Here is a 26,373-nt window from a genome sequence, read left to right on the forward strand (position 1 = left end):
CCAATAATATAGCACCACTAGAGGGAGCCAAACACGCTTAACACAGTGAGAATCAGTGCAGTGCTGGACCCACCAAAAAACGCACGCAGACGTCAACTATCTGCAACACGTTAGTGTGTTAAGTGCAAGTGTGGAAGAAAGAGATTGACGCACGTGGGGAGGGCGGGGGGGGTTCAGATGTACCTCTCTTTGGCTTTTCGCACTTTCACGTTCGCGTATCTCGAAAAAGCACCACAGCCGAACCGCAGCAGCACACCTTGCGCCGACTTATTTTTAGATAGTGTTGGGTCTCGCCAGTGACGAAGAAAAAGATCACAGCGAGCCTTTGCTTGTACTTCTTCTTCTACGACGACTTTTTGTCTCTTCCCGCAGTGCCTCCCACAGGTCAGCCTTGGCGCTGCGCACAGTCGCTCCGTTGGGAAAGCCTGGGAATAAACGATGTTGATTATTTCCTGACGGAGGCCCAGTTAAACCCCTGCTTTTGATTCCTTTTGGGTGTCAAGCGCGGCCTTTCCTTGGCCCATCCGCACACACACGCTCATGTGTGTCGAAACGCGTCTTCCCGTCACGCCTAAATGACTTCGGACGGCCGCATGTGTGGGCTTTTGTCGGATCCTTCCGTCTCGGCGGCCCCGGTAGCGGGTGGGGGGGGCCTTTCTGCGTGGGAACGAGAAGCGCGCGGAGAAACCCGCCGACGCGTCGATGACGGGGGAAGCGGAGGACGGCGACGCGAGGAGGCGATCATAAATCTGCTCTCAAAGCAGAAGTTGTCGCGGTTCACGTGAGAACGAGACCGTTCTGCAAATAAGCCAAAGTTCTTCCACGGCTTGTTCGTCAAGTTGTCTGCGACATTTTTCTTTGAAAGAGCGACAGTGATAAGCGAGAGAATGAATCATTTTTTTACCGAAAGTTCACGGGACTTATGTAAACTACTTTTTTACAGTACACTCATGAGCTAAGTTTAGCATGGGTCGTTAGTGGAAATTACAGTTTTTTGGGGGGTTTTTTTTTTTTCATCAAACAGTTAACACCCCGCACTTTAGTTCACCTGAGAGACTGTTTCGTTCCATCTGTAGGTGCTGCTGTTTTGGTTCGCAATCGAGTTTAAAATAAAAACCAAACAAAGGCCACAAACTCGTGACAAAGGGTACAAAGAGCCAAACAAACGGACTTGAGGTCAGAGTGATCGAAGGCGAGCGGGTGCCGAGCCCAGGACGCGGTCGTGCGCTTCGGGACGGTTTCCTTTCATAACTTTGATTTTGGCCTCGTTTCTCGTTCGTTCAGGCTTTGATTTGTGTTTGCCATTAACGCGGAACGGTCCTAAAAGTCTCAGGCGAGAATACCTTTGGGCTGACGTAAACCCGTCCAGGTCGCGCACTGGTCAAGCAAATACTTCGTTGGTGTCACTTTTGGCAATGATTTATTCCTTTTTTTTTTAAATGAACACAAGCAAACGTTGACTTTGTTGTCTCTTCCCTTGACTTAGGACATCCCCAAATTTTTCTTCTTCCGCGTCGTTACGAGCCAAAATTTTATCTGCGTGAGTGAAGTGGGGGCGGGGTCAGTTTATTGCATATGATAAAGTGTCAAACGTGCAGATGCAAAATGAGAACACTCCCAAAGAGCTGCAACGAGCCAAAAGGCGACTCCTGATGGTGTCCCCGATGGGTCGTGAAGCCGCGCCCCTTAAAGGCACACAACCGTCCACTGTATCAAAATGTATAGAAATGGTCGCTTTCTTGACGTTGCCTTTTTTGATATTTTCTTGTCTTTATTAAAAACAGGGATGTGCTAAAAGCTGAGCCGAAAAGGCTGAACCCCCCCCAACTTATGGTGGCCCCTCCGTCACGTCCTCATCGTCTTCCCTTGCTCGACGACCGCCCGGAACGTCGGCTTTTTTCGTAGCAACGGTCGGGGCCGGGGGACTAATCCATTCATCGTCAACAAGTCAGTTATGAAATGAATCAATATCAATTACAGCCTCACGCCTCGGACGCCGGACTAATCCATTTGAAACTTGAAGTCAAGAAACAGAAATGAAAGAGTTTTTGCTTCAATTCTGCGGCGTTTGTGCTGCTCCTAGCGCGTGTCAGCAAAATCTCTGACGATATGACATTGAAAAGATTTGCGCAAATATGGCAAACGTGTCCGTCCGTCTATGGCATGTAGCGGCATCAGAGCCCGGTGGCTGCGTCTAATCGGCGCGCACGAGCGCCCGTCTTCGTGGTTGTTTGCGTTCGGCGTCAACCGCCATATTCTGCGGCGTGCCGCTCACATGATGGACCGTCCGTCGTACGTCACGTGCCTGATAAGAAAAGAATCATGTCGAGAAACTGTTTTGAAGCAGCAGAAACCGTTTGTGGAGAAATGGAAGCAATCACAGCACATATAAAAATATGTATTGCCCCGCCGCCATCCCCCCCCCCCCCCCCCCACACACACACACACACACACGATTGTTCAAATGTCAAACTAGACCAAGATAAATCATTTAATTCTTATTTTATTGACTTATCAACTTTTATACTGTTAATGTCACCTGCGTAATCTTTAAAAATCAAACGGAAAATGAAATATTATCGAGAGGAGAAGTTTAAAAAAAAAAAACTAATATGGTTGCATAAGTGTGCACACCCCTTTTTTTTTTACCAGGGGCGTGGCTCTGTTCACCGTTAACCAATCACATTAGAACGTATGTTGAAAGACTTTGCTATCATGTATAGTGCCTCTGATTCACCCCAAATAAAGTTCCAGTAGGCTTTCACTGACATTTTGTGTGTGTGTGGGGGGGGGGGTACTTTGCTTTTGTAAAGCACAGTTAGTTACTCGGTTATAGATAGCTAGCGGTGTCCTTTATATTCTGCTGTTTTGGTCAGCAAGAGAGTTCAAATTTTCTCAGCTGTTAATTCTTTGATTTGCATGTGTGAGCTCAGTTTTTCTTTAGTTTTTGGGGGGGATAAAAAAAACAAAAAATTTGTTTGTCTTCAAGCAGCATCGTCATTTCAAAGCGGGCTCCATTCCGTGCCGTTTCCTGCTGCGCGCAACGTCAGGTTCATACAATGCGGCCCACTGGTACAGCAGACGGACAGCGGAAAAATGAGAACTTTAAACGCGGGCAGAATGGAAGCGTCCGGCGCTGGAGTCCATTCGGCCGTCCCGCTCGCCTCTCATCGAGTCCTTTTCAACTCTTGGCCGCTAACGACCGCTTTCTCTTCCCGTCCTGCGACTCTCCCGCGTAGCGGCGAAGAGTTCAAAGCGTCACCCGCGCAGACACGTCGTGTGATTTACGACACGATAGTCATCTCATCTATACGTCTCTCTCTTCCAGTAAATCTGTTGCGTCCCGAGCGGGTTTTTAGTGCTTCTCGCCGCAGAGATCCCCTTTCGGGTCGTTAAAAGGACTGATTTATGCCAGATTGGTAACGGAGAAAGGTGAGGCCAAGCAGGGCACGGAGGGGGAATCGTGCCTCCGGGATGTCGCCGTTCCTTGCGGCTGATTCTGACTCGTGCGCTTGCCTGATTTGAAGAACGACGCCTGGTTTGTCGTCGCAGCTCAGGCCTTGACGACGTCCTTTTTGCTTTTTTTTTTTTTTTTTTGGTGAAGATCCTTATCACGCAAGAGCGGAAGTTTGTCGCTAGGAGGCAGAGATAAGACGGCACGGACAACAAAGTGGCACGCGGCGGTACGCCGACTCGCAGCCGCGCCGCGGAGACCCCTCGGCTTTGCAGACGGATCGTGAGATAAAACGGGCGTCTGCGCGGCCACGCCGATAAACGCGCGTCAAAACAATCCGGCGAAAAGGCGCCTCGGCGTTCCTTTAAGGGCTGAACAGCACGAAGGCCATCTTGAGTTGAGGGTTTTTTTTTTTTTTTTGGGGGGGGGGGGGGGGGGCTTCACCTCGGCTGAAAAACTGCGTTTTTCAGGTCCCGAAGCCAAACCCGCCCTAAAACTGAATGGAAAGTTTGAAAACAATATTCCCCAAAGTATGGCGTGAAAAATTGGCCCCCGGCTGCGGTTTTGCTGATTGACAGGAAATTTGGCGGACGTGTTGATCATAAGCAAGATGCATGAAGACATCGTTTGGGTTTTAAGCAGCCATTTCGGACAAATTTGTGCTTACTAAAAGGGAAATTCCGCTGGTTTGGATCAATAACGTATCCGATAGGTCGTGTAATATGTCGTGTATCTTGAAAATGTGATGTTAAATCCTCTCTCATTTCATCGACAATTATGAATTTGGGCGAGTCACATGACCTCCACGCACGGATGTGAATGACGCTCCACCAAGCGGCGGACAACCATCCGAATATTCATCATTATTTCCGGCCACAAGTTCAAATCTGTGTGGAAGTTTTCCTCCGTGTTGCCGATCAACCGATGCTGCTATTTCTTCATCAGATGAGGATAAATCTGAGAAATCAGCGCCGGGCGTAACGGTTTCCCCCGTTCTCGAGCCTTTGCTGCGGGACCTCGTACGTCACGTAGGTCATGTGACTCGCCAAAATGGCGGCGCCCCTGAAAATTCAGAATTGTCGATAAAAATCTTCTCAAAACACCGTGAAATGAGAGAGGATTTTAACATCACGTTTTCAAGATGGAGTACATATTACATGACCTTTGAAGGACACGTTATGACGAGTTATGAGTCCAAATCCAGCATCAGTTCCGCTGAGAACTCTCGGCTTGTATGTGGCGACTTGCGTCGTCCGAGCGCATCAAGATCGGCCACGTCGCCCATCCGGCCCGTCGCTGCTGCGTTTCTGCGCGCGCGCTCGGCGGAGCTGAAAGGCATCGCAGTCCGCGACGGATGACATCATCTCCCCTCGCCGTCTTTCATGTCAGTCGGGACGCCGGAACGCGGACGTGCGCCGCCGCTCGTGCAAGCTTTGAAATCTCGCGACGGGGTTGTTCTGATAAACGTTTGAAACATTTCTTCCTATTCGGGACAGTCCTCTGTTAAATTATATTGAAAGAACTTTGTTCCGGTCCAACAGACAAAAGCTGACCAAAGTCCAGAACCTAAAAGTCTTGATGAATGGGAAAACCACTTGACAAGACTCATCACCTAAAAATGAACTTCGTCTTCACACATTTTGCATTTCTTTCAAGCGAAATTTGCCTTGCAAAACGTACAGAAAATGAGCTTGAGGAAACGTAATCAGATTTGTTTCATCTCATAATCAGACATCTCGGAGTTTTTGGAGCGCAGTATTCCAAAGCCGTCCACAACTGCAGCCGGAGTCTGGGCCGCTGTTCCGGCGACAAGCTTGTTAATCCCGAGAAAGGAAGCCCTCGCGTCTTGAACAAGCCCGACGTCGCCACCGCCGACTCGTTCCCGGGACCTCCCGAACCCCCGAGGTTAACGTGGAACGCTAACGTGGCTTTTCCGGGCCCCTGCTGCTGTCCAGAACCACCTCGGCGTGCGTGTGCCGTTTCGCTTTTTCCACTCTCCGGAGAAAGGCCGGGGTCAAAGGTCCGGCCGCTTTCCAAGCTGCCTCATCTGGGCCAGTTTAGCCGATATTTTCTGATCTTCTCAGATATTTATCGCAGGCACCTTTTGCTCCAAATAGTCCCGCTCAAGAATTCTACACTACTTTCTCTAGACCCCGTTTCCTATCTTCCTGAAATGAGCCCATTTTCATTGATGCAAGTGAGCCAGCCAGTCTGGTTTTTGTTGAGCTCGAGGGTTCCTCCGCGAGTATTTAAATCATCTTTTCTCATTAAAATGAATGAAAGTGCCATTAACGCTTTCCTGTCAACCCCCCCCCAAAAAAAAAATTCTCTTAAATTAGGAAAATAGCATTCTATGATACTGTACTTTATAAAAAAAAAACATGGTGATGTTATTAAATAGTATGTTAAGAATTAGTTTGCACATCATGATGAATTCCTTGCATCTTCAGTGATTGGGTGGTTTGTAGACAAACGAAGAAAAATGAAAATATAACTACTGCAAGCAACTCAGTGAGCTGCAGTAATATTAGTCGTTTGTCACAGAGAATAAGGGATGTGTACCTGCATTGTCTGTCTACATGAGATGCTGCACCCTTTTTGTTCATATATCCGTTGCCAAAGGGTCAGAACTAACACTAACATCGATGCCGGTTTCGTTATCCCATCTATGGCGTTTCACATTATGCGCGAGCATTAAGCTTGTGGACTTAACTTAAAGGCCCAGTTGTGTTGTTGTTGTTTGAAATACACAATGCGTAATTGTCTTTGTTTTGCGTTTATTTTGACATTAAACTTCAAGTTTGTTGCTAGGCGAGTGCACGTCAGCTCGCTCACAAACACATTTCCATAATTTGGGGCTAACAAAATATTTACTGGGTTAATATTCAGGCACTCCAGAGAGCCGACTGCATCTCAATCATTTAAAAGTCACATTTCCATTTGTCCCATTGTTGTTTTTTTTTTTTTGCTGTTAATACCATGCCACGAAAACAACACGAGACTCGAGTGGGTCTCGGCGGCCCGCGGCCGGCCGACGACGCCGGCAGCCGTCGGGCCTGATTCCCTTCAAATGAAATTGCTTCTGAAAGTCATAAATAGCCAGCCAGGCCCAGCGCTCTTATTAAACGTGGGGAGCTACACACACGCACGAGCAGCGAGGACAAAGTATGTTGACCTTAAGGAATCAAACCAACACCCGCTGAGCATCCTGGAACTCAAAGCGCAAGAATGTAAAGCCTTGGTCCATGCACCGCCCTCGTATTCCACCCCCCCCCCCCCTTCAGGTCTCACAGATAAAAATCCCAACGACGCGTATTTGTAGAATTAACACACGTCGTCATAGTTTTCGGTAGAATTGACGAAAATAGAGCGGGTAGCGAGGGAGGAGGCCGCGAGGAACGTTGTTGGATGCTAAGCTAAGAAGGCAGTTGGATTGGGTTCAATTGGTAATTACGTCGCTAGCTAGCTAACATGGGAGGTTATCTTTTGTTTTAAATGCGGGTAAATTTAGCTATTTCCTAAGAAGAAAGTTTCAAATGAGTGACGAAAATAGAGCGGGTAGCGAGGGAGGAGGCCGCGAGGAATGTTGTTGGATGCTAAGCTAAGAAGGCAGTTGGATTGGGTTCAATTGGTAATTACGTCGCTAGCTAGCTAACATGGGAGGTTATCTTTTGTTTTAAATGCGGGTAAATTTAGCTATTTCCTAAGAAGAAAGTTTCAAATGAGTGACGAAAATAGAGCGGGTAGCGAGGGAGGAGGCCGCGAGGAATGTTGTCGGTAGGTCGCTACCGGCTAACTTGTAGAAGGGTGGACGAGCTAATTAAGCAAGGAGGCAGCTGGATTTGCTTCAGTTGCTAATTACGTCGCTAGCTAACATGTGAGGTTATCTTTTGTTTTAAATGCGGGTAAATGTAGCTATTTCCTAAGAAGAAAGTTTCAAATGAGTGACGAAAATAGAGCGGGTAGCGAGGGAGGAGGCCGCGAGGAACGTTGTTGGATGCTAAGCTAAGAAGGCAGTTGGATTGGGTTCAATTGGTAATTACGTCGCTAGCTAGCTAACATGGGAGGTTATCTTTTGTTTTAAATGCGGGTAAATTTAGCTATTTCCTAAGAAGAAAGTTTCAAATGAGTGACGAAAATAGAGCGGGTAGCGAGGGAGGAGGCCGCGAGGAACGTTGTTGGATGCTAAGCTAAGAAGGCAGTTGGATTGGGTTCAATTGGTAATTACGTCGCTAGCTAGCTAACATGGGAGGTTATCTTTTGTTTTAAATGCGGGTAAATTAGCTATTTCCTAAGAAGAAAGTTTCAAATGAGTGACGAAAATAGAGCGGGTAGCGAGGGAGGAGGCCGCGAGGAATGTTGTCGGTAGGTCGCTACCGGCTAACTTGTAGAAGGGTGGACGAGCTAATTAAGCAAGGAGGCAGCTGGATTGCTTCAGTTGCTAATTACGTCGCTAGCTAACATGGGAGGTTATCTTTTGTTTTAAATGCGGGTAAATTAGCTATTTCCTAAGAAGAAAGTTTCAAATGAGTGACGAAAATAGAGCGGGTAGCGAGGGAGGAGGCCGCGAGGAACGTTGTTGGATGCTAAGCTAAGAAGGCAGCTGGATTGGGTTCAATTGGTAATTACGTCGCTAGCTAGCTAGCTAGCATGCGAGGTTATCTTTGGTTTTAAATGAGTGACCTCAATTATGCGCCCGCCGCCATCAGGATTTGCGATTGAAACGGCTCCCGTAGAGTTGACTTTCCTGCAGGTTCGGACTCCCGGTGAGGATCTTATTGGACTGAATTCCACTGAATCAAACGCAGTTAGCGGATTGTTCTCCTTTTGTCGGGACCCGCGCAACTGCCGAGAGGGTGCACTTAAAACCATTAGCTGTGTCCAAATCCCCTCAATAAAAGTGGATCAGGCGAAGCTCCGTCGCAGTAAATGATATCACCAGCAAAGAACTCAAAAGAAGTGAAACCTCCGCCAAGGCCAACCTCATAACTAACAGTTGGAGCCGTTGACCCGAACCGCCGTCGGATTTATCAGCTTCATATTTTGTCGGCTGGAAGTTCCCTTCTCCTTTGAACCTTCCTCGCTTGTTTTTTTTCCGGACACAAATGCCACGAGAAGCATATTTTCCACAGTCTGAACGCAAAGCTGCGAGAAGAAAATCGGTTTCTTCCCTGAAACCGTGCAAACGTTTGAGTGCGTGGAGGCTTGCGGCCGCAATTATCGGCGCTCGCGGAGATAAAGCCGGATGGAACGTGTCCAAAAACCACGGCGGCTCTGCCCTCCACGCCGGCACGTATTGAAGACGTCTCCGGAAAGCCGCAGGCCACGCCCCTTTCTGGGGGGGGGGGGGGGGCAGTTGAGATCCAAAAGGTGCTTAGCAACCGAAAGGCCTTCAAAACGTCGACGTCGAAAGGAGGCGACTGGCGAGCGAGCCGCTCGGCTCATTTCTTGACACCGCCGCTAATTAGTTCCGAGTGATTATCTGCGCTTATTAAATGGTTTGCAAATATCAAAGGCGGGCGCAAAAGGTTGATGAAGGCAATTATTTAGACTTTGGGTTTGGCCTTGCAGGTGCACGTTCACCGTGATTGTAATCCAGTGAATTTTATAATTGGACTTTCCTTTGAACTTGAGAAAACGGGTCAGCCGTAAGATTTTCTGTGATTTTGACAAGTCAAATAATCGGAAATATTCCATTTATTTCCTTCAGGAAAGACGGAATGCCTTTACGTGGCCAATTCCTGTTCAATCTCTCTTTAAAATTTCTTCCCCATTCATTCATCCCCCTCGATTCCTTTGAATGGATCACATCGATCGATCGATCGATCGGTTCCGGCTTTTTTTTTTTGCAGCAGGCCGCTGATTGGATTCGCACGAGCAAACGTTTTCCCCCGGGAGCGAGCGAACGCATCATTTTGAAGATCGACGGCGTTGCACCGATTGCGCGTTGCAGGTCGGGTGCCGTCGGAGTTTGCGGGCGTCGGTAAAAATCCCGTCCCAGCGCGCGAACGTGTCCTGATTTTCTTCTTTCGGACTTTGAACAAAAGATTATTATTGTCATTTTTTTTTCTCCATTTTTGTTCCGTTGTCCCTCTTCCACGTGGCCCACGGACTGGTACCGGTCCACGGCCCGCTGCTTGGGAAGTGTTGCCATCTTCTTCTTTTCCTTTCGGCTTGTCCCGATGAGGGGTGGCCACAGCGTGTCATCTTTTGCCATCTTAGCCTATCTCCTGCATCTTCCTCTCGAACCCCAACTGCCCTCATGTCTTCCCTCACCACATCCATAAACCTTCCCTTTGGTCTTCCTCTCGCCCTTTTGCCTGGGAGCTCCATCCTCAGCATCCTTCTACCAATATACTCACTCTCTCGCCTCTGAACATGTCCAAACCATCCAAGTCTGCTCTCTCGAATCTTGGGAAGTGTTGCCATAAGGAAGTTAATAAAAGCCGTTTGTCATGAGAAGTGCTTTCCTTGACTCTAAATCTTGCACTCAAGTCTTCTGGGGTCTTTTGTTGTGGTCCACCCACATTCAGGACTATGAAGGCTGGCCTTCCTCCCTTCCTGGACCGGAGTCGTCCTCCTACCTTGTCTTCTGATCCTGACCTCGGTCACCTCGAGCCCGTAACTCCCTCCGACTTCTCTTCGCCCTGCCGTAGCCGATTTAACGCAGGACTTTTTTGGGGCGTCTCCCGCTTTTACGGGTCCGTCCCAGATGGGCTTTTTATGCGCTTGCGACCGCGGCGCCTTCTCATGTGGCCTCAGATGATTTTATTTAGCGCAACGTCTTAATAGATTCCAGTTTGGAAGGGACGTCAGCTGGCTTTGTCGGTGGGACGCGCGCATTTAATCACAGCGTTTCTGGAAGTCGCGGCCGGGGCATCTATTTAGGGAGAGGCCTTTATTTTCCTTCCCACATCGCGTAAGATGAACGCAGGGAACATTTTGTGTCGCCCAAACGCAAGTGCGGGGGGGGGGGGTAGATCGTTGGCAGCAGCCTCTCAAAATGTCCAATGAGATGTTTCTTCTCTTTGTGATAGATTCTCCCTTGACAATCACACCATGTTTTTGTGGTTCAATTAAATATATAGAAATATATTCAGTATGGATACAAGCGGCCGAAATGAGTTTCCTCCGCAGGGTTTCATCAGGGAGGGGCTGCTCGTCCGCATTGAGAGGAGCCAGATGAGGTGGCTGGGGAATTTGATCCGGATGCGTCCCGGACGCTTCCCTGGTGAGGTGTTCCGGGCACGTCCCACCGGAAAGAGACCCCGAGGACGACCAGGGACACGCTGGAGAGACTTTGTCTCTCGGCTGGCTCGGGAACGCCTCGGGGATCCCTCCGGAAGAGCTGCAAGAAAGAAGTGGCTGGGGAAAGGGAAGTCTGGGTATCCAAAAGGTACTTCCCCCGCGACCCAGAAAAGTGGTAGAGAATGGATGGATGGATATTGAGCATGGGTGGAATGGGTGGTTCAGTTAGAAAACGTTGGTCTCAGTTCTGAGGTTCCGGGTTCAATCCCGGACCCGCCTGTGTGGAGTTAGCATGTTCTCCCCGTGCCTGCGTGGCTTTTCTCCGGGTGGCCACTCCGGTTTCCTCCCACGTCCCCAAAACTTGCAACATTTATTGGACACTAAATTGCCCCAAGGTGTGATGATTATGAGTGCGGCTGTTTGTCTCGATGTTCCCTGCGATTGGCTGGCGACCAGTTCAAGGTGTACCCTGCCTCCTGCCCGTTGACAGCTGGGATAGGCTCCAGCGCTCCCCGTGACCCCTGTGAGGATAGGCGGCTAAGAAAATAGGATATTCAGTATATTCTGTGTGGAGCTGGAAAACCTGATTCGGGGTTGCAGTCTTTCCAACGTAACGCGTCGGCGGTGCTCAATCGCTTGGTGTGCGGATGATGTGAGTCACCGTCCGATCAGGAAGTCATCACCTGTGCGTGTTAAACCAGTTTGAGTTTGGCTAGGATTTGTGAGCATTACGCCGGCTTTGCGCGCACTGCACACATCCAATTCTTCCTTCATTCATAATTATACTCAGCCGTGTGATTCGACAGTCGTCGGCGTCCTCGCGCGGCAAACATAAACGCGTTTCCGCTGTCGGTCACGCGCGTGGGAAAACGGGCCTCCGGCGCGCCGTAGCGTGAACGGCGCTGGTAAACGGCGGGCCGCTATCAGTGATAAAGCGCTGCCCTTAAAACGGGTTTCGTGTTTACTGTGAGAAAAGGCCAGATAAGAGCGGGAGGAAAACGGGAAGGGAATTGAGGCCGCGTAATTGGTTCGGAGGCACCGCTGAGAGCGGCGGCGGGTGGGGCGGAAGCGAGAGCGCTGTGGGAGTGGAGGTGTTTACCGCCGCCAACCAGCCGCGGCGGCCAACGACGATGATTACATCTCCCGCTCGCATTGTGCAAAGGCTTCCCAGATAGCAAATTTTTGCCCTTCGGCGTCCGGACTGCATGATGAACGGCGACTTGACGTCGTTCATGTCCAGCACTTGATTTCATTTTATGACAGTAGTCCCTCACTAGTTTGCGTTTCATTGATGGCAGATTCAGTGCATTGCAGATTTTTATTTTTTTGGGTGGATGTATTCCATTTCATAAAAACTCTTTGACGGCCTTGTGTCAAAGCGAACAAAGAATAAAGAATGACTTCATTCCGTGTGACTGAAAATCACTCGGTTTGTGGGAGGGGCGGTCGTGTTTTTTTTTATTCCTAAAGCACTTTCGACTAAATGAAACATTAAGCAAAAGCCCCCAGGAGTGTTTGCATTCTATTTTTCATCACAAAAAACACAAACGTAAGACGATTCTTTTCCTTTGAGGTATTGTGCCACCTAGTGGTGCAGTTTGGCAACGTTTGAAGCAAAGTTTTACAATCTTAAATTTAAGGCAGTGCAGTGACCGACTGGTGAGAGCACAGGTGTTAAACCGGAGGCCCGGGGACCAGATCCGGCCCATCGCATGATTTTATGTGGCCCGCGGAGGCCAATCATGTGTATCAACTTCCGTGATTTTTGTTCACATCGGTCCCAAAATTTCTATTTGTCCTGTCATAAATGATAACGTTGAGCTATTACTGGCATTTTTGTGCTACCAGGCGACAATAGTTGGAAAACCCTTTACCCTTGATTTCTGATTCCAAAACTAGTTCATAAATTTCATGTGTAAATATGATGAAGCAGTTAAACATTGTTATGGTTTCACAGTCCTAATGGCCCTCTGTGGAAAACCCAAAGTAAAATGTGGCCCGTGAGAAAAATGAGTTTGACACCCCCGGCCCCGGGTTAGAGCATCAGGCTCACAGTTCAGAGGACCGGGGTTCGAATCCCGTGTGGAGTTTGCATGTTCGCCCCGTTCCTGCACGGCTTTTTGTCCAGGTGGGCAACGTGCATTCCTCCGACACTCCCCTCGACCGTCGTGAGGATAAGAAAATGTATTTCATGCAAAATATGACTGCAAAGCTCACCGTGCTTGTTTTGAGACGCTGTTAATCACCAAAGTTGTTAGCTTGTGTACGGAAGTAAGATTTGCTTTGCTTTTAGGACTCTGATCCCTCTTCTTGACGCCGACACTGGTCTGCTGGTGCTGGCTGGCATGGTAACAATCATTTGCTGGCTCTCGCATTATTATAAATCAATGCTTTTTTTTTTTTTTTTTTTGGTGATGTAAAGCTATTTCTTTGATTATTCACGCTCGGAGATGTTATTTGTGCGCAGGGCGACACGGTGGCGGACTGCTTGGAAGTGTCCACGTCCGAGCCCTTCCTCTCGCAAGGTCGCTTGGCTTTTTTTTTTTTTTTTTACACACCTACAGACAATTCATTCATTTAGTTTTTGTTTTTTTGAAAAATAATCCTTAAAAAACCTGCAGTTGTTTTAGTTCTTCTCTTTTTTTTCATGGGAACATGCCTTTCAATGTACAACATATGAGTTATACTTTATTATAAATATTATTGCCGTAATTTCCGGCTACAAGCCGCAACTTTTTTACACGCTTTCAACCCTGCGGTTTATGCGGCGCTAGCGTTAGCGCGGTGCGTGCGCACCCGATTATAAGCCACGGTAAACAGAAAGAGTTTAACGCTAGCGCTGCGCGAACACTCGCCCCGCGCTAATGCTAATGCTAGCGCCACGCTAGTGTTAAACTCGTCCTGTGTACTGTGGCTTATAATCAGGTGCGCTCGACAGGCCGGGAATTATAGAATTATGTAGTTGTTTTGTAGATGACCTTTTGTTGTATGACTGCATTTTTATATTAATATTCAATGACAGTCCATTCATTATCGTATTATGTACTATATCATTTAATTGTGTCCTTTTGAAATAATAATAAAAACGATGTGTAGTATGTTGTTGTTTTAACTACACGGGAATGTTATGATTATTGAAAAAAAAAAAATAATGAGCTATTGGCTGAACCTTTCATCAGAAAACTGCTGTTATATTTTCATAAGTACTCACCGTTGAAATTGCACGTGTATAACAAATAATTCTATCATATATTATAAATAACTGTTAAGAAATACACTTATTTACTGTACTTTTTATTGTACAACTGCATTTTTCCCCCAAATGATTTTTCATGAGAATAGTACATACTTCTTAATACGTAATATAGTGTATGTTATGTGTACTATATTGCGGTGCGGTAACTATCCAAAATCTCCTCCTGGGTGTTTGATAGTCTTAGCGACCTGGCTGACATTTGTGTAATAATTTGCTTTTTCTCCCACCGGACCCCCGACCCCTGACCCCAGTGAGCCATTGTCTGAGCGACATGCCGACGCGCGGCGTCGCCGCCGTGCCCAAGCTGGCGCTGGACGTGATGTCTTGCGAAGTGATGCGCGTTCTCCAACTGACGGACAACTGCATCGTGCCCATCCGCTATCAAGTCCCTCGCAAGGTTTTTCCACTTTTTGTACACGCTGACGTCATGTGACGCGCGCCCCAAAAAAACCATCACGTCATTTATACATGCCGAGGTGCGTGCGTGTTTTTTGATTTTTATTTTTTTTTTTTTCCCACCCCCCCATCAGAATTCCGGCCATGACTTCCACGCGGACCTTTACCCGGACACGGCGGGCGCGAGTCCGGCCATGTCTGCCGATGAGTGGTGGCGAGGGGGGGACAAGCAGGTCGTGGACATTTCCATGGATCCATAAAAAAAAGACAATTACTGATCAAAAGATTTCAGTAGCCGAGTCGTCAAATGATCGGTGTGATTTTTGCTCAGGTGCAAAGAGTCAGCGTCCACCCGGACAAGCGGCCCAAAGCCGCCAAGGCGCCAGCGGCCAATCCGACGCCGGCAAGGAAGGATCACGGGGACAGCAAGGTGGGAATTTTATTTTAGTTTTTCATGTTTTTGCCCCTCACCTTCTGATGGCCTTCAGAAATTGGAATCCAAACTATGCTTTTTCTTTGACCAAATCCGAGGTGACATCGGTGTTTTTCTGTCCTCTGATTGGTCGCTCAGCGCTAAAAATTTTTTGTGTGTGAGTGAATTCCAAAAGCGGGGGCCGCCACTTTTGCGCAGCCCTTTGGAAGTGCGCTAAGCTTTTGGCTCTTTGCAGCAGGAGGCGCCGCGAGCTGGTTCCGCCTCCAGCAGTCCTCTGAGCACGCCCAGCACCAGCAGCAGCAGCGCCGCCGCTTCCCGCTCCCCCTCCACCACGTCGGGCCTCTCCTCGGGCTTCCTCCCATCGCCGAGTCCCGGCCAGGCGGGCAAAGCCTTCCAGAACTTGCTCGGTGTGAACGCCCCCCCCCCCCCCCCCCACACACACACACACATTGTAGTTTCAGGGACAATTAACTACTGTGAACTGGATTTGCCAAGGGTTTACCAAAACGGCGTAACACCGCCCTCTAGCGGTCGGAGAAACACATTCACTGAACCAAAACTTCAAACTGTGCATAAACTTTTTTTTTTTTTTTTTTTTAACAATTCAGTTATGTTTCACGTTTAAGCTAGGCACAATGCATTTGCGTTTATTATTTTACGTTTTTTGTTTTTACACATTTACACTGGTATAAATTGTGTATTTCAAATATGCGTGTTTGGGTACGTTTATTTTTCATGGCAAATATTCCAGGAGCTTACAAAAATATAAATATTTTGGCCCTAAAATAAGCCACATGATGTCACTAAAGCAATACTTGTATCACTTTAGCGCCATCACAGCATGTTTAATAATTTTTTTCCCCATAAAGCCATTTTATCTGCGTCACGCGTTTGTCTCATGTGGACTTTTCCTGTCATAACTCGGTACTGACGTGTGACCCCCCCCCCCCCAGGACCGAGCTCCAAGTTCCGCCACATCCAAGGCGCGGTGCTGCACCGCGACACGCACATCACCAACGTGCGCGACCTGAACCTGACCACGCCGGGCGAGTGCGACGGCTTCTGCGTCAACCGCCGGCACGCCGCCGTGCCCCTCGCCATATCCGGCGGCCAGATTGCCGTCTTTCAGGTACGCCGGCCGCGGAACCGATGAAACGGTGCGCGAGGTGTGAATTTTAAAGGAACCGGCTGCTCCGCCAGCGCTCCCGGCCCGGAAAGCTGCCGGACGCGGCTCTGCCCACCATCCAGAACTCCGTCAGTGTGGCGGACCTTTGTTGGGACCCCTTTGACACGCAACGACTCGCTGTGGGTGAGTGACGGCGATTCCAACCCACCCAAAAAGGTTTCTCATTACCACGATGCTACAAGGTGCCGCTTTTCGTTATTAGACATGGCTCTGGCCTGAATAAATAAAGCTCCTCCTCTCACTTTCCCAATGTTACTTCACATCAAGATGACTGAAACAGCAGCTAAGCATAACTCCGCCGACGGTCGCGTCTCCTCACTGAAACCAGACGTCTGTTATAGTACCAAGACTGACCAGCGGGGGGCAGAACTGGCAATCCAGAGTGTAGAGAAACAGTCGCGATGGAAGTCTAAAGGCTTTTTTATACTCTCATGTGCAGCGAGCGTGCTCACACCATAGTTTGCCTTTAAACTCCAGCGCAAGACGCAGTTTGGAAAATGTGCTGCAGTTCTTCTCCAAGCCAGAGGTGTCGCTACAGCTGCTATTGGCTGGGGCTTTTTACTTTCCTTTCCAGAACAAGGAAGCGTGTCTGCTTGAACAAATGGACCTAAAGGCCCAGATGACCCCTTTAATTATGCTGCAAAATCGATCGAGAAGGCGGCGACGTAGGTGGTGGTGGTGTCCTGCAGCTTCCTCTAACAACCCAGACTAATCCCTCCCCCCCGCCTGACGTAATGGCCTTTGCTGACTGTGACTGGAGGCGGGGCTTATGTTCGAATTCGCCCTGCTGACACGGCAACGTGCGTCTCTTTCGTGTCCAGCCGGTGAGGACGCAAAGATCCGAGTGTGGCGGGTGCCCGAGGACGGCCTCAAGGAGACCTTGACCGAGCCCGAACTCGTCCTGCAAGGTGGGAACCGAGAACAATAACAGGGCAAAATGTGCAGAAAGCTCAGCGACGGCAGCGTTACTGTGACACCCCCCCCCCCCCCGCGTAGGCCACACCGAGAAAATTTACTCCATCAAGTTCCACCCTTTGGCCAGCGATCTGCTGGCCTCGTCGTCTTACGACCTCACCGTCCGACTGTGGAACCTGCGAGATGGGGAGCAGGTCCGGCTTCTCACCGGACACCAGGATCAGGTGGGTCCGCGAGGCAATCCGACAGAATGCAAACTTGACTTACTTCCGGTCCTTACGTGTGTTCGGGGGCCACTTTTTTTTTACAATTCCTGACAAAGCCGTGATGGATGTTTTTTTTGTTTTTGTTTGTTTGTTTTTTTATACGTACAGAATATTTCTATATTTCTATTATATTATATGTCTGCTTTGATCGGGTGTGGTTGGGCTTCGTTCCTTGTTTCTTGGACTCGTTTGGTGATCCAGTCCTTTTTGTCGAGGACCACATTTTCATTACAGCCTTTATGATTATGATTGTAAAATCCTCACATGAACACAGTAAGTCGAACGAACATCCATCCATCCATTTTCTTTGCCGCTTATCCTCACAAGGGTCTCGGGGAGTGCCGGAGCCCATCCCAGCTGTCAACGGGCAGGAGGCGGGGTACACCCTGAAATGGTCGCCGGCCAATCGCAGGGCACATGGAGACAAACAGCCGCACTCACAATCACACCTAGGGGCAATTTAGAGTGTCCAGTGTTTTTGGGATGCGGGAGGAAAGGCGGGGCCGGGATCGAACCCGGGTCCTCAGAACTGTGAGGCCAACGCTTTTCCGCCATTGAAAGAAGAAACATTTGAAATTGGAACGTAAGGATAATTGTTTACAGGTTACTGTAAAAAGGGAGCTTGGTACCCCCCCCTCAAAAAAATGCTTATATGTGACAGTTTTAAATTTTGTTCCAGATTTTTTCTCACAATATTTACTAAATGTGATCATTTGTATTTTTTTCTCCTGATTTTTAACAAGAATCATAGGACTTCTTGCGCATGATTTTCTCTTGCGGGCCATGTAAACAGACGGGGCGGGCCAGATAAGGCCCCCAGGCCGCGGGTTTGAGAGCGGCGCTTCAAAGGATCCGATAAAGCCGAGTTCCTTTTTTTTGACGTGGGCGCTCTCGTGTGGTTCTCGTCCAGGTTTTCGCCATGGCTTGGAGCCCGGACGGCAAGCTGCTGGCGACGGTTTGCAAAGACGGCAAAGTCCGCGTGTACGACCCGCGCAAGTCCGCCGCGCCTCTGCAGGTTAGCGCTTGTCAATTCTGTCACACGCGGTGCGTGTTTTGTTTTTGTTTTTCTTTCGTTTGTCTATCCCCACGTGAGTCCGCGTAGCTCGAATAAACAACACTGAAGCAAGAAAATGTTCACATTCTTGAAGTATACGCACAAAAAAAGCTAAACTTTTGATTCACTCGCAAGCAAATACTGCAGTTGTTTCCTGAAGTCGCCACAATACGTGTCCAACGTTTTAGGAGGGTCCAGGCCCCGATGGGCACCGAGGCGCCCGCGTGGTGTGGGTGTGCGACGGCGACTACCTGCTGGTGTCCGGATTCGACAGGTACGCCCGGCCGCAAATACCGGCCCGTTTTATTTTGTTGACATATTTTTGAGATTTGTCACAACTTGTCCTCCTGTTATTTGCTGGAACTCTCTCGTCTCTGCTGTTTTTTAGTTCAGGCCAAAGCAATAAAATTTAAATGGCTTTGGCGCCATCTAGTGGTGGTTGTTAGGTTTAATTCATTGTGAGTGCCTGTTTTTTGTTTTTTTTTTTTTCATCTGCTTTAACACCCGTGACGAAAGTGTTTTGCTTGCTATGGGATGTAAATGCCAAAAGGTGACTTTAAATATATTATATATTAAAAGAGAGAGAGAGGGGGAACGGTGGGTCAACTGGAAAAGCATTGGCCTTACAGTTCTGAGGTCCCGGGTTCGATCCCGGACCCGCCTTTGCATGTTCTCCCCGTCCGTGCCTGCGCGGGTTTCCTCCGGGTGAGCACTCCGGTTTCCTTCCACATCCCAAAACATGCAACATTAATTGGACACAATAAATTGCCTGTAGGTGTGATTGCGAGTGCGGCTGTTTGTCTCGATGGACCCTGCAATTGGCTGGCGACGGGTTCAGGGTGTACCCCGCCTGCTGCCCGTTGACAGCTGGGATAGGCTCCAGCGCTCGTGAGGATAAGCGGCTAAGAAAATGGATGGATGGATGAACATGAACTGTATTTGGCATTTTGACAAAAGATTGAACGGCTTGTTCCATTTGACAATTGACCCCTCCGTGGATATTGCGCAATCCGCGTCACTGACCAATCAGAGGCCAGAGATCTGCATCGACCAAAGCCCGTTTTTGCTCCCGCCATTTTCTCAGACAACATTGCGCGGTCCAGTATAGGTTTAGTTAGCGTTTTATCGCGTATTTGGGTTATTTAACAAAAAATATGGTTAAGAGGTGTAGTCACGGACTTTGTAATAGTGACGACAGGTATCCTGAAAGGCCAGTTGGTGGAGTTCCATTCGTACCCTTTCCAAAACCGAAGACCCGGTACGAAAAATGCCTTCGATGGCTCAAACTTTGTGGAAGACCGCATCATCAACTAAATCCATCTAATATCAACTGCAACAGATATGTTTGCACGAAGGTATGCCCTAAATTTGATTTTTAATACAAGTCTCGTATAAATGAATTCGAAGTTCTTCGCTAGCATAACACCGCTGCGTGTGAACGATTGACACACTTATTCTTTGTTGAGCGACATTTAGCGATGATCGGACTGCACAAACGTATCGATTTCTTGCCGGCTCCCGACCGAAGCTTAACCAGACTGTGTTTGCACGAAGATATGCCCTAAATTTGATTTTTAATACACGTCTCGTATAAATGAATGAGACGTTCTCCGCTAGCATAACATTGCTACGTGTGAACGATTGACACACTTATTCTTTGTTGAACGATATTTAGCGACGATCGGACAGCACAAACGTGTCGATTTCTTGCTGGCTCGCGGCCAGAAGCTTAACCAGACTGTGTTTGCGCGAAGATATGCCCTAAATTTGATTTTCAATACACGTCTCGTATAAATGAATGAGACGTTCTCCGCTAGCATAACACCGCTACGTGTGAACGATTGAATGAAATCAGAAGCATGGAGTCTGTCTCAGTTCAGAATGTATTGTATTGTATTTGCCATTTTGACAAATTGTTTGTCTTGCGTCAGCGCACGTGGCGTGACGTCACTTCAGGGGGCGCGGTTAAGTGCCCTGTGCGGAGGGGTCAATTGATGCGCGGGCAGGCGCTTGTGAGACCCAAATATTTGCAAAGAACCAATCGCAAAGTCCTTCATAATAATCTCCGGCCTTTCCTTCGCACGTCGCCGTGCAGCCGCAGCGAGCGAGGCCTCTACTTGTACTCCGCCGCCTCCCTTTCGTCCGGGGTGGTGGCCGGCGTCTCCGTGGACGTCTCCCCCTCCACGCTGATCCCGTTCTACGACCCGGACACCGGCGTGGTCCTCCTCACCGGGAAGGCAAGGACGGCTTTCGCGGGGGTCGGTCGGGCTCACGGGAATGTGACTGAAGGCGTCAAAGGCTTGTGTCGGTCTTGAAGGGGGACACGCGGGTGCACATCTACGAGGTCGTGCCTGAGGAGCCCTACTTTGTGGAGTGCAGCAGTTTTAACACTCTGGAGCCACACAAGGTACCCGCTCCAATGTTTAGGACGCCGTCCTGGTCCGGAGCGTTTCCAACCGATCCGTTCCGCAGGGCTTGGCCTTCCTTCCCAAGAGCGAGTGCAACGTGCGCGAGGTGGAGATAGCGGCGGCCCTGATGCTCACCAGGACCGCCGTGGAGCCGGTGGTCTTCAAGGTCCCGCGAGTCAAGGTGAGCCAACCGAAGGACTGGCGTTCCTTCCCTTCCTTCATTTTCTGTAACGCTGGGATGTCAAGCGGGAGCCACGGTTGCACTAAGGTGGCGTCGTAGAACAATGTCTGAAGTGAGTTGAGGAGCTTCATGTTGCGCTTCGCCACCATTTTGTTACTACGCGGAAGTGAATTGAGGCGCTTTCTTCGCCGTCCTCCCTTGCAGAAAGAGTTTTTCCAGGACGACTTGTATCCGGACACGTCGGCGTGCTGGGAGGCGGCGCTCAGCGCTTCTGCCTGGCTCGACAACGCCGACGCTCGGCACAGGAAGGTCAGCTTGAGGCCCGCCGACATGACGCCAGGTACGCCGGGCCGCTCGCGCGGGGATCTCTCGCGCTCGCTGTCAAGACGAATGACGTCTTGCTGATGTGTCGTCAGTTAGCCAAGCCCCCAAGGAGGCCCCGGCGAGGAAGTACATGCCTTCGTCTTTCTACCTGGAGGAGAAGACCGACGAGCAGAAGAAAGAGGAGGTGAGGACGGCGTCACACTTTCGCGAAGGAAGTACAAGTTTGCTTTCAACACATAAATCAAAAATTACCGTAATTACAGTAGTACAGAGCGCACCTGATTTGGAAAGGAAATAACATTTTGGTACAGACATAAGCCGCACCTGGGTAAAAGCCGCAAGTGCCCGCATTGAAACGAAAGAAAGACGGTACGCAGAAAGAGTTTTCAAAGTTTTAATACCTTAGCTTAGCTTAACATAGCAACAACAAAAAAATCAGCAACACGTTAGCACAGCACTTAACAGGGCCGGTTGAGAAAAAAAAAAAAAAATCACTGAGATACGGCAGTAACACAGCAGCAACACGCTAACGCTAGTGCAGCGCTAACAGGGCAGGTTAAAAAAAACATACCGGTAAAAATCACTGAGACACAGCAGTAACAAAGCAGCAACACGCTAGCGTGGCGCTAACGCTAGCGCGGCGCTAACAGGGCTGGTTAAAAAAAAAAACATACCTGTAAAATTCACTGGGACATGGCAGAAACACAGCAGCAACACGCTAGCACAGCACTAACACTAGCGCAGCGCTAACAGGGCCAGACTGGTAAAAGTCACTTCCTCGGCACATATATTCCACCGGTCTCACGCTTACCTTTCCCGCTCGAGTTCCCCCTTGCGGCCGTTAGAAAAAAATACACAAATTGACCGCATCACCGCATAAACCGCAGGGTTGAAAGCGTGTGGGAAAAAAAGTCGCGGCTTATAGGCCGGAAATTACGGTAAGTGGAGGTGGCCCCGTATGTGCCGCATAATTTGACGCCCACTGTGCCGCAGCTTCTGGTCGCCATGGTTGCCAAGCTGGGAAACATGGACGACCCGTTGCCCCAAGAATCCTTCCAGGGCGTCGACGAGGAGGAGTGGGTGAGTGAAGCCTTTTTGGGGGGCAAAGTGGACCCTTCATCCTCAAAAGCTTGCTACAAAATCGCGTATGCACAATTTCGAAAGGCTTGCAAAAATAATGCAACATTTCGGGTCATTTTCAAGAACGTTTCCGCTGCATATCTGCGGGAAGGTAAACATGGGGGAAGTGTTGAAGTCGTGTCAAAATATGGGTCGTAGACATTCAAAATAATGCGATTAAAAAGCATAACTTCTCAAAACATTTGTTCTTGTGTAGAATACATACACACAGTATTCATATTATTATTTTATATATATATATATATTATATATTATTGGTAGTAGTATTCATACACTATTTTGTTAAAATAGCATGGGCATCACAAATAAAAAACAAAAACAGTGAAGCCACACATTTAGTGATATATTATTGCACTGATCACACGCATACATTCTTGATCCTCTGCGAAGAATGACTATTACTATTGCATCTTACTGGGGAGCTGAGAACAGTGTCCATATTTTTTTATATTCGATATCATTTTCTGGGAGCGTCACTGATGGCGTAGTGGTACACACGCCCGCCATGGGCGCGGGCAACGTGGGATCGATTCCCGCCGAGTGATGGCGTCGATATCTGCCCTGCGACTGGCTGGCGACCAGTTCGGGGTGTAGTCCGCCTTTCGCCCGAAGCTAGCTGGGATAGGCTCCAGCTTTCCCGCAACCCTTGTGAGGATAAGCGGCTTGGATAATGACGTGACATGCCAATTTTCAGGCTAGTTACTGTATGTTTTTATCAAGTGCAATACTACAGAGGGAGAGTTTTCTTTAAAAAAAAAAAAAATACAAATAAATCAACATTTGTGCTGTTGTCATTTTGGTGGGCTGGAAGAGAATATTATTGTGATTCATGTTTTGAACGATGTATTTTCTTCTCTCTTGGACTTCGCAGGATGATTGAAAAACACTCCGAGCGAGGAAAAAGGACACCCGCACGCTTCCACTGAAATGCACTCCCCCGCCTGCTGGCGTCACTCCGACAATTTTTTTTTTTTTTGTGGCTATCTTTTGAAGTGTCTCATTTTTTAAAAATATGCATATGTCAGGTTAATAATTGTGAGCCGGGAGTTTTAAACATGTCCCAAAAGCGATCAGGAATTCATCCGGCTTTTGTTTTTCTTTCACTTTGGTACAAAAGATTGAAATCTGCCTCGAAAAGAAGCTCAGAAAATCTTAAAAAATGGCATTCATTTAAAAATGTGCTTGCAGTTTGCGTGATGGTCCCTCGTTAGTGCACGTATTAAAAAATCAAAACCAAAAAAAAGATGAGCATCTTCTAGTTGTTGTTGTTGTTTGGGAAATGTTGAGTGTATCTTTGATGAAATACGAGTCAGTCATGCTATATAAAATCTAAGTATAATCATAGTCAGGACATCACAGGGTTACCAGTCTTCATATTTGGCCATAGACTGTTTTTTTTTTCATTATTTCTTGTACTAATTATTCTGGTTATTCTTCTATTGCTACTGTATTTCTAACATTTGTATTTGAATATTTTCTACACGCAGGGATGTTCTTATACGGTCGTTTGGGTTTTCTTTTAAAGGATTTTCTTTTTTTTTTTTTTTTTACATTTTTAAATAGCACTTCCTTCAAATGTTCATTTTGTGAACATTTCATTGTTTGTATTTCTAACTTTCTAATGTCTCTTAAATCACATTTAAAGTATTAGTCCAAATGTACAATGAAGCCATGACGCAAAGTATGTCACTTCCAAAAAAAAAAAAAAAACTGGACAGAAATTGTTTACAGCCTCGACTGGACGAACGCCAACGCCAAGCACGCGTACTGCACCGTACTGTAATATGTACGCATTCACTTGTTCTTCTACTCAGATGCTGCCATACTTTGTAATTTTCTGGATATTACTGGGATAATTTTTTTTTTAACGCCGTGGGTGATGTTTTATGCTCATAAGGTGGATGTTTGTTATTTTTCCAACAATGTCTTAACATTAAATTTGACTTTGATTCTAATTGTTTGTTTTTGTATTATATTGCCGGAAAAAAAAAACATTTTTCTAGTTCTCTTGAGGAGATATACAATTTGCATATCGATCGATCGATCTATCTATCTCTCTGTCTCTCTTTCCATCCATCCACCCCCCTCTCTATCTATATTTCTATCCACATACATATATGAGTGTCAAACACGTTCAAAAGCTCGATTTGTGCTAAGAATTTTTGAAAAATCGAAATAAATCACATACACGAGACTTCATCCTATGATTTTTTTCAAAATTTTATTTTAGAATTGCGCTTTTTAATATCCTCACAAGGGTCACGGGAGCAATGGAGCCTCTCCCAAGTATCGTTGGGCAGGTGGCGGGGACGCCCTGAACCGGTTGCCAGCCAATCGCAGGGCACATAGAGACAAACGACTGGTCGCACTCACAATCACACCTATGAGCAATTTCGAGGCCTCGTTTGTACTGCATATTTTTGGCATGTGGGATGAAACTGAAGTGCCCAGAGAAACAAATACAAATTGCAATCAATCAATGTCATTGTGAACATTTTAATTAATAGCAGTTAAAGGCGTGTGACGACTAATTTGGCACACACCGACAAAAATATGAAAACTTGTCGCGCAGGGGAAAAGCCCGGCTGCAGTTGCTCCTCCCCGCCCGCAGGTGTCAGCATGCTAAAATGCTTGGGTGAACCTTGACACTTCCGCGTCACCTTCAATGTTCTTCCTCGCCGCATGTAAAAACGAGTCCTCGCTCTTCCTCCTCCCGACAACATTATTGCGACGTCCGTATGGTAAGAAAAAGCATTTTTCTCCCCACCGCGTCCTTTATGTAAACTATTTTTGCGATTGCCACCGTTGTCCGACCTTCACGTTTGTTGTAGTTACGAAATGATAACCTTACACGTAATAGAAACCCTCATTATTATCAAACGGCGCGGTAAATATGTGTTTATTCCGGTAATACGTTTGGTAATATCTCAAGTTTTCCCACGGTTTTGACATTTAAAAGCAGTTGACCAAAAGTTGGGCTTCATTTTGTCTCTGTGCAAAGGTGGGAAAGCGTTTTGTTCAATGTCATTTGATAACTTGATTCATCTTAAGGTCATTTTTCCTCACTACTACGAAAATGTAACGAAATGGTGTAAGTACGACGTGCACTGTGGCTGAGTATTAAAGCTCCTCAACGTTGTGTATTTCTGCACACCAGTAAAGAATTAGATGTCAAGTAACGGAATTTTATAAGCACCTCACTAGTCATGTGTGTTTGTCCTGCTACTTGCATGCCAGAGTTGACCCACAAAAAAGGGGAAAGAGTCTACTAGTAGTTGAACCTTAAAGGAAAACTCCAGTGGTTTGGAGTAATAATGTATCCAATAGGTTATGTATTACGTACTCTCTCTTGATAAAGTGATGCTAAATCCTCTCTCATTTAATAGTGCTTTGAGAAGATTTTTACGAATTTTCAGGTGCCATTTTCACGAGTCACGTGACCTCCGTGCGCAGACGTGACGTGTTACGTGGGGGTTCCGAAACGCTCGATTACATTTATGCCCAGCGACGATTTCTCGGATTTATCCTCATCTGGTGAAGAAGTAACAGAACCAGTTGATCGGGGAGCCGTGAGCGAAATGCGGCGCGCCTGAAAAATTCATAATTGTCGATGGAAAATCTTCTCAAAACATTAAATGAGTAATGTTCCTACAATGACAGTCACTGCGCTACTTTGTGTAGTCCGTGTGTTAAATGTTGGCTTCCCCCCACAGGCCAAGTATTTAGCGCAAGTCATCGTGATGGGCGTTCAGGTGGTGGGCCGGGCGTTTGCTCGGGCCTTGCAGCAAGAATACGCAGGTATGTTTCATTTATTAACTTTTGACTTTGTATATGATAAGTCCTGAAACCAACGTAATCGGGATTTCCAACTCTGCAACACCGCCTGCACACGGGACCGGCACTCTAGCCAAACCGTTACCCTTGTTTTCTGATTAAAGTACAGTAAATACTCAGTTCTGGAACAGATCGGTTTTCGAACGAAAATTTCGAGATTTTTTTATTTTATTTTTTTTTTGCTTCTGCTTTCGAACGAAAATCGGTACTCAAAAGCCTGCGACAAAACCCGGAAATAACAACATAACGCACGCGGCCCGACGCGCGTTGGTATTGTG

The 26,373-nt window shown here is 47.6% G+C and overlaps 1 protein-coding gene across 6 annotated transcripts in view; it reads left to right on the top strand.

The window, feature by feature from the left end:
- The window catches only part of LOC133514256 (mitochondrial import inner membrane translocase subunit TIM16-like), a 92,270-nt gene that overhangs the window by 63,205 nt on the left and 2,692 nt on the right, over positions 1-26,373 (top strand). Inside the window, exons 10-28 of one of the 6 annotated variants that reach the window (XM_061845788.1) lie at positions 12,996-13,050; positions 13,170-13,227; positions 14,210-14,355; positions 14,489-14,587; positions 14,686-14,784; positions 15,023-15,194; positions 15,741-15,916; positions 15,988-16,096; positions 16,795-16,881; positions 16,970-17,112; positions 18,065-18,169; positions 18,397-18,482; positions 20,304-20,445; positions 20,526-20,615; positions 20,681-20,797; positions 21,002-21,137; positions 21,214-21,305; positions 22,115-22,201; positions 23,133-24,216. In XM_061845788.1, the coding sequence (XP_061701772.1) occupies positions 12,996-13,050; positions 13,170-13,227; positions 14,210-14,355; positions 14,489-14,587; positions 14,686-14,784; positions 15,023-15,194; positions 15,741-15,916; positions 15,988-16,096; positions 16,795-16,881; positions 16,970-17,112; positions 18,065-18,169; positions 18,397-18,482; positions 20,304-20,445; positions 20,526-20,615; positions 20,681-20,797; positions 21,002-21,137; positions 21,214-21,305; positions 22,115-22,201; positions 23,133-23,141 (2,008 nt within the window). In that variant the 3' untranslated portion in view covers positions 23,142-24,216. Of the gene's footprint in view, positions 1-12,995; positions 13,051-13,169; positions 13,228-14,209; positions 14,356-14,488; positions 14,588-14,685; positions 14,785-15,022; positions 15,195-15,740; positions 15,917-15,987; positions 16,097-16,794; positions 16,882-16,969; positions 17,113-18,064; positions 18,170-18,396; positions 18,483-20,303; positions 20,446-20,525; positions 20,616-20,680; positions 20,910-21,001; positions 21,138-21,213; positions 21,306-22,114; positions 22,202-23,132; positions 24,217-24,883; positions 25,003-25,974; positions 26,060-26,373 lie in introns of those variants that run through there. The other 5 variants (XM_061845789.1, XM_061845793.1, XM_061845790.1 and 2 more) reach the window with 5 other exon arrangements.

The sequence above is a fragment of the Syngnathoides biaculeatus genome, chromosome 16 (assembly GCF_019802595.1).
Source record: "Syngnathoides biaculeatus isolate LvHL_M chromosome 16, ASM1980259v1, whole genome shotgun sequence".
In the NCBI taxonomy this organism is placed as follows: domain Eukaryota; kingdom Metazoa; phylum Chordata; class Actinopteri; order Syngnathiformes; family Syngnathidae; genus Syngnathoides; species Syngnathoides biaculeatus.